Here is a 12,698-nt window from a genome sequence, read left to right as displayed (position 1 = left end):
TGAGAAAATACCTTACAAAAATGTTCACTTCTCTGGGCTTCCCCCCCCACCCGTGCCGGGCCCAGCAGCAGACCCGGGTTCGATTCCCGCCCGCGGTCGTTCTCTGCATGTCACTCCCCTCTCTGCCCCATTTCACCTCTGTCTCTCTGCACTGTCAATAAAGCATAAAAATGCCCAAAAAATATCTTAAAAAAAAATCACTTCTCTGACATACAGTATGTAAAAGTTACATAGTGCACCTTTTACTTGTCAGAACACATTATAGGAGATCATTTACTCCATATTTGATTCCCCCTTTGTGTTTTCACCATGTTGTATTCTGATCTTGTTTGCTTTTTTCCTTGAGTTCCTCTATGGCCTTCCAGCTCTGCTCCAGACTCTTCCTCAGCTCTGACAGATCGCTCTTGATCTCCTCGAGGAGCTCCAGCTTTGAAAGTCTCCTGTCAATTGACGTGAGCACTTCTTCTTCTTCTTCCACTTTCCCGGCCCCCTGCAGTTCAGTGGGTGGCTCGGGCTGGTCTGGCTGAAACGATGCCATGGTCTGCTCCCAAACCATCTCAAAGTAGGAGTCAATGAAGGCCTCCAGCTCCTCTACACTTCCACTGTGCTCGCCCCACTGGTCCAGCAGCGCCTGAAGACCTCCAGAGGACCGGGTCAGCCTCTGGAGAGTCCGTTCCCTCAACACAGGATGGCAAAGGGAACTCACACCATTGACATGTTCCTCCACAAACATTGTCGGACATTGTCTGGGCGAGAAGAAGAGCTGCATTTTGCTTTCACCGTTCGGTCGTCTTGGCGGTTGGAGATCTTCAGTTGGGAACCAGGCAGGTAGAGTGACGGTCCACCTCAGTTGTTCTTTACCGGAGAGCATAGAGGCTAAACATGACAGGAGGCTGCCTCGCTCCAAAATGGTGGTTGTGGGTCTAGTAGTCTGTCCTGCTGCCTCCACGATTTGAGGCAGCCCATTATCAGGGAGGTGTTGTAGTGACGTGACTGTTTGAGTAGTGGGATGGGCCGGTTCAGTCACTGTAAAAGGAAGTAATAAAAGCAGTGTGAGTTCATGTGAGCCATACAAAAATTACAATTAGTTCTTTATGAACCATCTCCAGCCATTTTAATGATAGAAATCAGCTGATCTCTCTATGGCAGAGACTGTGTCCTCCCCTTCTTGTTTGACTGTTTTTCATATAGCTACTGCGTTTGAAGCCTTCTGTGTTTTGTTTACTACTCTTGTTGCTCCTCTCATATTTCAGAAACTAAATAGCTATTATCAGCTGATATTGGCTTATCGCAGATATGAGTGGGAGGGTTGTGCCAATATACAATACATTACATAAGAAATGTTTTCAGGCTGCACATAATCGTAATTTTGATCATTTCGTTCTGAAAGCTATAGTGCGTAACTTCTGTCGCCCCCATGAAGAATTCGGAGTAATTACAAATACACTACTGGTGGTGCTTCTACATGAGGTAAGCCTTTGGAAATTGTGCATGGATTTCATTCCTTCTGCGACAACTTTATGTCAACTCATTTGGCAATGGCTTCAATGTAAAAGACATTTTTTGTTACGCACTACTGTATAGCTATATCTTTTTAATTTAAGAAAAGTCTCTCCTTGTTACCCATTTTCTATGGTTGCATACTGTATGTCTATTGCAACTCAACCTATAAGGGATGGTTAGAGGCCTAGGTAAATAAGATGATCAGATATTTACCCAGAAAACGAAAGAATAGTGACATTTCTCATTTCTGTCCTCTTACTTGTGTCCTGAAACCTCAAAATTGTCTTTCAAGTTGTTCGGGACCACTGCACTAAAAAGTATAATTCCATTACAAACGTGTATGAAGAATATAGCTGAAGTGTTGGGTACTGAAGTTGACTCACCGGCACTGGACAGCTGAAGTCCGCGGCTCGTTAAACCTTTATTACATCGAGCCACTGCGCCCATCTGCTGCTGATCTGGGGCTGAGGAGACACTTTTCCACACGCGATCGCCTCCGTGAAGAGCAGCCAGCCTCCCTTCATCCAGCGTCTCTTCTATCAGACCCAGAAGCTCGTTAACCTGAGAACAATCCCCTCGCTTTTTATTGTCCAAAACGTGATATCTGTTCCCACACTTCTCCACCAGCCTCTGTAGTGTTTTTCCTTCGCTCTCGATGTGTTGCTCGATGCTAGTGTCGCCTAGACAGTCGCCGTGGCTAAACAGCACCACAGCCTTGCCCCAAATCTGTCTTTTTCCCGCCTTCAACTGCTCCTCTATGGCGACCATTTGGGAAGCTTTGAATGAGGAGCTGGCGTTGACGACCAACAGGAGAGCACATGATGGCGTCACGATGAGGTCAGAGGTGACGGAGAAGCAGCCCGGCGTGTCCAGTACTGTCACAGTCCTGCCGCTGATACGGGCTCCTTGTTCAGAGCAGGACGTGGTTGTTTGTGTTGCCGTGGTGAAGATCTCATCCGTGCTCAGGATGGTGTTTCCACAGGAGCTCTTGCCTGTTTTCCCGCCACCGACGAGCACTATTCTCAGATCCGGAAGAGGCTTCTCTGTTGGAAAGAGGTTTTACAAATCAATGAGAATGAAATATGGCAAATGAAATGTGACATTTTAAAGCTGGGGTATATGATTCGGGGAGAAAAAGCAGTTGGGATTGAGATTCGAATCCAAATACCTCAACCGCTCCACTTGTTCTCTTTGGTCCCTCCCCGACACGCTCTACACCAACAGTCGGTGCCAAAGTGAATGGACAGTCCCAACAGCCAATAAGAACAGAGAATCGGAGCCTCGCTCTGATTGGTCAAAGTGTACAACTCATGTTAACTTTGACCAATCAGAAATCATATACCCCAGCTTTAATATAGTGTAAAAATTAAAAAGTTAGGAAAACTCAAAATGTTTAGTAGCCTACCACTAAAAGGAAAAGCCGCCTACATTTGAAATTCTAAGTATATTGAACAAAACATTTTACACTGTTTTTTATGTTGTTAGATGATGGAGGGATGACACATCAGAAGGTTTGGTTTGATGTTAGTTAATGTGTCTGAATAATTTCATAAGGGATGGGTCATATAAATGACCAGACAAAATAAAACATTCCTAAATATAGTCTTTTAAAGTAAAACAAGATCACGCTGATTTAGTTTATCACTGTTTATCCGATCTAGCTCACCCAGCGGAGTCCTCGCCATCTGTCTCTGTCTCTCCTTCTTCCTCCTCCTCCTCTCCTCCGCTCTCTCCCTCTCTCCTCTCCTCTCCTCCACCAGCTGTTGCATCACTTGTCTCTCCATCTCATAATACAGTCCACCACCATCACCACTGTTACATCCGGCAGCCAACGTCTCCTCGATCTTCCCGATCAGTTCTCGGACTTGAAAGCCGTCCCCTTTGGTTTTGTTGTTTAGGACGTGGTACCTGTTGCCACATATTTCCACCATCCACTGCAGAGGCTCCCCTTCGCTCTCGATGTGTTGCTCGGTGGTCGTCTCTCCAAGCCAGTCCCCGAAGGTAAACAGCACAATGACACGACTCCAGACGTGCTCACCAAACAGCTGGAGGTGTTCCTGTGCTGCTCTCCTGTAGGTGTCTGTGAAGGCTTTGTCCACGCGAATCACCAGCAGGAAAACGTGAGGCCCCGGAGGACAGAGGGACAACCCGAGCACCATCTCTCTCCGGTCGAAGGCGGTGGTCTCATCTTTGAAGTAGTTCATCCACCAGCCAGGTGTGTCCACCACGGTCACCTATATATATATATATATATATATATAATTTTTTACATACTGTGAAATTTGCAATGAAGTGCTTCTTGTAATGTTTTTAATGTTGTATCCTAAACTGTCATTTTTAAGTGGATAAAACCACACAAAGTGAAGTAAATAAAAGTAAAGGTTCAGTCAGTGAACATGTTAAGTAAACAAAACCTAAGACAAACAGTTATATTTACTTAAATGGGCAATTGGTTTGTCAGATATTTCTTAAGTAAGGAAAACTTTTACAGTGTATGTATTTATTTGATTGTATAATTTAATATGTGTAATGTTAAATCATATGTTTATTATTGTATCTTCTTTATTTTGTCCTATTTTATTTATCTACTTATCTGCCCAGGGACTACAGGTGGGGAAATAGCAATCTGCTAAAACCTTGTACATGACATCTGTCCTTGGCTTAAACAAGGTTAATGTTTTTTTTTGGTACATTGTTCCTGTTTAAATAAAAAGACATTACATTACCTGTCTCCCAAACACAGCTCCATGTCCCACCAGACACTGGGCCGTCCTGCTGTGTGGCGTGCTGCTCTCTCTGCTGCTCAGGATGGTTTTCAGAACAGATGTTTTCCCAGAACCCTTTGCTCCCAGCAACACAATCCGGATATCAGTAACGGGACGCAGCCTCTCTGGAACAGACAACGAAATAGATCAACCTTTTAGGAAATATTTCTTTCTTGCTGCCCTGGCTCAGTCTTAAAGTAACAAAATCCACCTTAACATAACGTGTTAATACATCAATGTGTTTGTTTTACAGGCGATAATGTTCGGGAATATCTTTTGGCTCTGTGCAGTGCCATCCTAGAGTATTTCCCAAAATATATTTTCCTTTAAAGCCAGACACATTTTGCTTAAAGTGACTATTAGCAAATTTCCGTGTGTTTTGATATTAACGTGTTTTACAACATATATAAACATTGCAATCTTAGTGAAACATCTCAAAGATTATTAAATGAACTCACCTCGCATTAGAGATCTGTGTTCTCTCATTCTCATGAACCTCTGCCTGGCCCTCTCCTCCACTCTTCTCTTCTCCTCCGCTGTCTTCTGTAAAATGTCTCCCTGCGATTCAAACACTGCGTTTCCATTTTCCGTGACAAGCTTCTGTATCTTCTGCAGCAGCTCTGTGACTTCGCCATCATCATTTCTGATAATAGAATGACACCTTTGCTTGCACTTCTCAATGAGCCATTGTAGGGCTTTCCCCCCGGACCCAACCAGCTGCGCCGCCTCTGTAGTGTGTTTGTCAGTAGATATGAGGACCACCATGCAGTAGCTCCACACCCTTTCACCCAAAAGGGCCACGTGCTCTTCCACGGCCCGTCGACGAATCTCAGAGAAGGCCGAACTGACCTATGGAAAGTTATTTGTAGATTTACCCTGGATCATATACGGTCTAATTTTGAACACCTTCCTGCAAAATGTTGTCTTTGGCTTTGTTATACCCTTTTTCCACCTAAGTAAGCGGGTTGACGCAGGTTTTTGAATGTGAGTCGACCCTGCTCAAAATAGACGATTTTCCCTTTTTCCACTGCCAGCAGACCACACTCTGATATCCAGCTGGGCAGGGAAGTGAACACAGAGCGAAAGAAGAAGTTTTTGTTCATATTTTTGTGGTTGGTTGGGGACGTCCAGGTTAACAAACTGAGGATTTTAGAATTGTATAGTGAAGTCTTTTTAACATATTCAGTGCCTCAGCTCAGCTGTGTCTCCGCTTAATCACGACTTGAATCGAAAAGTGAAACCATAAACGGTGATCTGTCTGGTGGTAAAGCAGTTATTATTTATTAGATAAATAGGCTATTGGTACTAAATACATGGCGTGATATGTCGGAAATCAGTGCGTTGATCGAGGACTTGTGTTCCCACCGAAAGCCAAGCAGAGCCGAGCGAGGTGAGAAACACCCGTCTCTACTGCAGAGTCAATTAACCCGGGTCTACTGTAAATGCAGAGTGTAACCCTTCCCATCGCACCAAAAAGCCGGATCGATGCAGGTCAACGCGGGTTTTTTGGTCAGTGGGAAAGGGGTATAAGGCTACCAACAGAACAATAAGACAATAATAAAACATTTTTTAAAACCTTAATGGTGATGAGGAACACGTGTGGGCCTGGTGAACACAGAGAGACGCTGCTGACGATCTCCCTCTTCACCAGTTCCGATGTGTCGTTGGCGCTGAAGTCACACCACCAGCCAGGAGTGTCCACCACAGTGAGCCAGCGTCCGGCCACCACGCCAAGCCTCCGCGAGCACAATGTCCTCTCTCGGGTCACAAACTCCTCTTTGCCCAGGAGCAGGTTCCCCACGTGACTCTTCCCGGAGTTTCTGCCCCCGAGAAGGATGATCTTTAACTGTGATGCAGGACCCCAGCTGTCTACTGATGAGAAAAAAAATCAATTAAAGGAGAAGTAAGTCATATTTCTTTTGTTAATATACGTGTTAAATCACTCTAGAGCAATCACTTAAATAGTGTGAACAGTTCATAACACAGGTCTGCCAGTCATTCAGCTTTGCAGTATACTTGCCAGATACAATTTTAGATTATCCCGCTCGTTTTTGTCCAATCAGCAGACAGAGCGCTATAAAGAGGCGGGTCTCTGTGCCCGTGAATGATGACTCGCTGCTCTTCATCGCGGCAGCTATCTGATGAAGACGGCTGCTGGTTCAGTTAGTGGTGACGTAGGGACGAGGGACGGGACTGCCTTACTGACAGGAAGTTAGCTAAAAGGACCATATCACTTACTTCTCCTTTAAAACAGATGTGTTTATTTTATTTTAGGTTTTTTATTTCATGTGAGAAAATCAAATAAATAAAAGAGAATATAATAGAAAGATTTAAAAAATTAGCCTCAAACAAAGTAGCCTTAATAAAACAACAAAATAGATAACTAAACCAAGAACATATTTGAACAGAAACATTGAAATCACAGAAGGCCATTAAGGGGTAATATCAAAGCTATATGCCTTAGCTCAAATGTATTGTTTAAATTGCCATGACAAACATTAAAAAAAGAAATCAGGTAATCCATTCAGTCTATAGAAAATGCAGCAACAATTAAAACATTTAACAAAAAGTAAAAATGCAAAAGGATTCACTGGTTTCAGTATATATATATATATATATATATATATATATATATATATATATATATATATATATTATATTATATTATATGATATAAAATTAAATATCTTTAGTTTTGAATATCTTTAGGCCCTAGTGGGAAATGAATGTATAGGCCTAATGTATGTAGGCTATACATATTTTTTTGTCATGATAATAGTTCTAAGTCATGGTCTTTGAAGTTAACATTAGGCTCCAAAATGACAACAAATTAAGTGGATAGACTGTATTCTGTTTTGATTTATGAATAATCTAAACTTGAATATATTATACACTTTGAATCCTGACATCTCAAATCATATGACACCTAAAAAAGCTTAAGCAATTACTGTATATAACAATTAACCACTTGAGAAAAACTAACAAGGTAGTATAAAGTACATGCTATTAATTTTATAAGTAGAATATCAAGAGGATATTTTAACTATGAAACAGAAGATACTTCAAACTTAAAAATAAAGAAAGTTGTCTTCACTTCAGGCATAATCCTGGATGTACAGTAGTAGTAGCCTATTATGAGGTATAGGCTATCAAGAAAAAACACTTACACGCTGAAAGCTCACCGGTTGCCATCTCACACTGTAAGTCGATTTTAAACCAAATCCATCCTGTTTAAATCCGTCTCGTCCGTCTTTTCCGCGTTCTTGAACATTGTGTGGACAAGGGCTGATTGCAGAACTTTGTGTTTTATGTGTTTATGAGTCTGAAGGTTGAGTGTAATGAGTAAACAGACATAGAGTGAGAACCACACCTCTATACAGCAGGTCAACAGTCCAGTCTGAACGGAAACATTAGAGTTTGTCATTTACTAGACACAGACAGACAGACAGACATTAAGGACATCTAGGGGAAATGTCTCAGCAGTACAATATTATCAAGTGAATTTGCAACGAGTATAGAGCTCATTGTAGACAGCAAGGCAGGCAATCAAAGTATAAAAACAATCAAATTAATTAAAATATAAACTCTAATATTACAGTGTGATTCAGTCACATGTTTAAGTTTGAAGCACAAATGCTATTACAACTGATAGACTGGGCTCCTTATAAAATGTGTTCCCCTTTTGCATTGTCTTTGTTATTTTGTCCTTTCTTTTTCTCCCCTATTATTATTATTTTTTTAATTTTGTTTAAGGTTCATCCCTTTATTTGTCAATTGTTATACCAACCTTTGTATCTGTGTGAAGTGAATTGTCAATGATTGTTTACATCATTATATTACCAGACATTTTTAAAAAGTTTGATAAAATAAATAAAATATCTTACTTCCGGCAATGCCTTTCATAATCATATTATAGGCTATTCCTTATTTTTATATAAACCTTTATTAACACAAAGTAAAAAATGTAGCCTACTTTAAAGGAACTATATGGTGCTTTCCACTGTCAGTAATTAGCAAAACAAACGTGCACGTGAGTTACACAATTTTGGAGAGGCACCTATTTGCAGACACTTGGAGAGCAATTTTCGGTATACAAACTCCGCCCTGCCCCGTGTCCCGGTGCTACAAAAGCAGCGCACCCTGTCACGGTAACCGACAGATTGACATCCACAGTAGTCTCGCACAGCCAGACCAAACTACAGCTACAACTGCTACAACTGCTACAACTGCAGCAATGGGGGTGATAACAATTAAAGTCGAGTACTGGTAATTACATAATTTATATGACTCATATCCTTATTGTGTACGTTTTAAAGCGACCCTGCCAGAGTTTGTGTCTTGGTTCGTCCCATAAATCCGTGCTCAAATCCGGTTATTCCTGTAGGCTAGTTTAGCAAAGATTAGCATCGTTAGCTCATAGCTAAGCTAAAATGAGTCAAGCTAAGTGCAGTGGATGTACAGAAAGAAAGGCACTGTTTTGTTTTAATACATGTGTTTTGTGCTTTCAGTGGCGCTTGAGGGTACGGACCCCGCTATGAGGAGCTCGCCCGCGGTGTCAGAGGCGAGTTTCCCGAAGCGGATGTGTCCGGCTTCGTGGGGAGATCGGGTGAGTTATCAAGATCAGTGAAATCAGGATCTGATTAATTTAACTTTAACCCACCACTTGTTTGTGCAATTAATACGAAGGCACGTCACAGAGCAGAGCACGAAGGCCAACTTAAAGTTCTTTCTTTGGATTATTTCAGGCAGCTTTGAGGTCCAAATCAATGAGCAGCTAGTCTTCTCCAAGCTGGAGGTCGGGGGGTTTCCGTATGAGGATGACGTGAGTAACATGCACAACTTAACTCTTCATTGAAGGAAAAATAAAAAGTTAAAGGTACACTATGTAACTTTTGGTGTGTCAGAAGTGAACATGTTCTTAGGTATATTCATAACTTAATAAACATTGTTATGATATTTTCTGTAAAATAGTTAAGAACTGGATGGGGGTAGCATTATATTGAATCAGAATGCAAGGTGTATGTTTTCTTTCATTTATGTTAATTTCCTACAAAAAAATTGAGATAGTAGTTCAATGTATATGTATTTCGGATTTTTTTTCCCTGCCCCAGATCTTGAATGCAGTGCAGGCCGCCTGCGATGGGAAGCCTCTGCCGAAGATCACCAAAAGCCGAGCGCCGTGCGTCATCATGTAAAGCTCTCTGTGTCCTGCTTTAACATCAGCAGCATCAGGACGGGCCAGTGTGACTATACAAACTGCCAATACCACCTCTGGACTACCTCGGGATGGGGACCACGCTTTGTAAAAAACCCCAACAACAGAGATGCTTGGTGACCACTAGCCACCTTTCTGCTCTGCCTTCTGGCTCCCCCTCTCTGCTCTAACTGTGTGTGGAGCTCTGGGTATTTAATGATTACTGTAGCTTCAAATGTCAAAGGCTACAGTATGATGTATCCAATCCTGGAGTTCCCTTCTACATAGGAACTGAGACGGGGACAAGATGTCGCAGACGGATTTGGGAAGGAGCGCACTTTTTTTTTTATTTGTTTTTCCTACACCCTCATTGCCTAACTGCCTATAATTGATTATTTGTTTATTCATCTCAAATGCAATTACAATTTTTCTTTGAATGCAAAGGTCATTTTTAAGCATTAAGCTAAATGATATTCAATTTTTCTAAGGTTTGATACCTATTTCGAACGCTCTGGTTACCGTACTGGTTGTGGGTACCATAGCAATGTCATAGAATTAGCAGCCAGTGAATGCAAAATTAAATCTTAACAGTAGTTTTTCTTACTTTATACATAGCAGGTTTGAATGGTTAACGTGTTAAATAATTGCTTGTAATGCTGACTTGACGCACAGAAGCTAAGCCTTGACAAGTGTACGACTTGAATCTGTGTTTTTGTCCATAATTATATTTAACTTCTGTAATTTACAACTGGTCAGATACTCGAGCGATCATCAGTGCTTCTGAAGACCACCGCCCACTGGTCTGTCAGCTCACACCAGTTTGATGTCGGCTCATTTTCCACAAATTCTCTTGCATCTTTAACACCAATGGCAATACTGTAGACTTTGAATAAAGGTAATGGTTCGTTAAGTCCTGTTTTGTCTTATTTTTAACTTGCTGTCAACCACACGGGTAGTTGCATGCAGACATGCACTGCCCGGCTAAAAATCTTGTTGGACCATCTTTGGCTTTGATTACGCCACCTATTTGCCGTAACAGATTTGCCAGAACACATTTTTATATGCTTTCCTTGGCACATAATGTTGCATAGAACCTGGACCTGACCAACATTCCTACCACATTTCTTACTCAAATATGACGGTTCACCACTAACTATCCAGGTTTTAATAATGCGTTGACTGTCCTTAACATGATTTTAGTAGTTTCATCTTCTCGTGAGCAGTTTTCTTTGTTTTACGCAGGCCAATCATTTCACCCCTCTGGAACAGATTACATATTTTCCAAAACCACAGCATGTCTTCTGACATGGTTGTTAAAGAAGTAAGAAGCTATTCACTGCATCAGTTAGGGTAAAATAACTTGTTGCCAACTGAAACCTATTAATCACTGCAGTTTTTGACCATTGGAGGGCTCTTGCCTATTTGCCTAGTAAAATCCAGGTGGTGACTTTTTTTGGGCCGGGCAGTGTAACTTATTGTGCATTGATCCTTTGTGTGTGATTCGTCATTACATGTTGACAGTGTTCAAACAACACGCACCTATTCTCTCTTAGGAATTCCTGACTGGGTGTGTTGTTGCCGTAACATGGAGCTTTACCTTTGGGAGGCTGTTATTATCGGCTAAGCTATGTTCTCTTGGGTAATGTGGGCCAGTTTAACAGCACAAGTTAAGCAGGTTTTTTATTTTATGTTTCTTGTGTTTACAAACCTGCACGGCAACAGTTTCCTGAGTCAATGATGATAAACAACTTGTTTTATTAACAGTCCAGTTTTCTTATTAGTCAAATTATATGTATTATCTCTTGACTATTATATTTTTTTTATTTAAAAGTTTTTTCAGCTCCAAAACAACACACATAGGAGGCCTGCAATTGTCTGTAATGCAGATCATCCAGCATTGTATCATGCAGAGCTTTGTAGTGATGCAGGGCAAGAAACAGTAGTCATGCAGCCTTTTATTTTGCTACCACATTATTTCACTAAGGGGCGCCAAGTTCAACCAAGAAAGAGGTCTTCAGTGTTTCGCCTCTGGCAACATCCTATCTAAAAAAGAAAGAAAGAAATGTTACTGTCACACTGAAGTCAAATCCCCCTCATGACCAGGTGCTAAAAAACTGCTACAACCTCAGGTTTTTATTTCCACAATTTGCTCTGCTCTATTTAGTTGTGTTTGAGTTTGTCAAATACATTTATTTACCACTAAAGTTTTCCACTTTTTAGACAAAACGTAAGTATCACCTGAGAACGTGCTAATAATAATGATGTGTTTTGAAACAAAATACATATTTGATTATTTAGTAAATTTTTATCACAGCCAGTCTATATAAAACAACTAATTAATTAGTATTCTGGCTTGAATAATTGAAGTCAAGTCCCAATGACCCAGTGTATTTATTTCCTCCTTGTTACTGGACATTTGTGTGACACTCTGGGACTAGGTGGGTCTTTGGTGCTGCCTCTGGCTCTCAGTGATAACTCGGCAGCCTGCTTGTTCAAATGCTGATAGGGCCCTCTGTGCTGCCTTATTTAGTCCTCCATTTTAAGGGTTTAAAAATGTAAGGTCTATATAAGAAGCATTCCAGTTTGAACTTTGATCTGCAGCTTCTTTATACAACAATCTCTTGAAATCCTTCCTCCACATGCCCACTTCTTATGTTAAAACTACTTCATGTCTTCTTTTTGTTAAAGGTGCTCCGAGGAACTTTCCGTTTTGTTAATTCTTGCACCCCCCTTTGGACAAAAGGTATTGTATTACTATGCCTTTTGTAGTTTTTGGGTGAGCGTTCCCATGACAAAGGCATTAAGAAAAACTATATAAAACTAGCATTTTTTGTACTGATAGTCTCGTTTACTGTTACCTGTCATTTAAGATCATCAGAGGAAACATTTGACTGTTTCAGATATATTTAAAAGTTACTCATAGCAGCTTTAGTCTAGATTGTCTTTAAGTAGCCTACACATTATGGTTTATTTTAGTTAGATTTTTTTTTTAAATCTTGCACTGTAGGCCTACAAAGATGTCCAACTGTCCTTGTCACTCTCTTTCTTGATTGTCTGCTTAATTTTCAACCCCCCCCCCCCCCCAAAAAAAAAGAAAAAAGTATTACCAGTAAAGATTAAGATTTAATATGTGCATCTGGATGAAAATGTCTATATGGAGACTGGGAGTGTCTGAAAACTGTATGTGGAGACACATGTACACAGCAGATAGCTTCACATGAAGTGATAACAGGCCA

At 41.0% G+C, this 12,698-nt stretch overlaps 2 protein-coding genes across 2 annotated transcripts; one reads left to right on the top strand and one right to left on the bottom strand.

Annotated features, from left to right (window-relative positions):
* Nucleotides 1–304: 304 nt before the first annotated feature.
* LOC307263019 (GTPase IMAP family member 8) lies at nt 305–7,460 on the bottom strand (the record flags this gene model as incomplete). Its single annotated transcript, XM_080044038.1, has 7 exons — nt 305–1,026; nt 1,887–2,546; nt 3,170–3,737; nt 4,230–4,393; nt 4,727–5,117; nt 5,845–6,140; nt 7,436–7,460. 7 exons carry the CDS (start codon nt 7,458–7,460, stop codon nt 305–307), a joined length of 2,826 nt encoding a protein of 941 aa, XP_079900164.1.
* Nucleotides 7,461–8,407: 947 nt separating this feature from the next.
* LOC307262674 (migration and invasion enhancer 1-like) lies at nt 8,408–10,386 on the top strand. Its single transcript, XM_080043629.1, has 4 exons — nt 8,408–8,534; nt 8,777–8,874; nt 9,014–9,090; nt 9,380–10,386. The coding sequence occupies exons 1-4, from the start codon at nt 8,503–8,505 to the stop codon at nt 9,461–9,463; spliced, it is 291 nt and encodes a 96-aa protein (XP_079899755.1). The 5' UTR covers nt 8,408–8,502; the 3' UTR covers nt 9,464–10,386.
* Nucleotides 10,387–12,698: the final 2,312 nt, after the last annotated feature.

The sequence above is a fragment of the Ammodytes marinus genome (assembly GCF_949987685.1).
Source record: "Ammodytes marinus genome assembly, chromosome: 16".
Taxonomy (NCBI): Eukaryota; Metazoa; Chordata; class Actinopteri; order Uranoscopiformes; family Ammodytidae; genus Ammodytes; species Ammodytes marinus.
The sequence above is the reverse complement of the archived record's forward strand: the minus strand, read 5'-3'. Positions and strand labels throughout refer to the sequence as shown.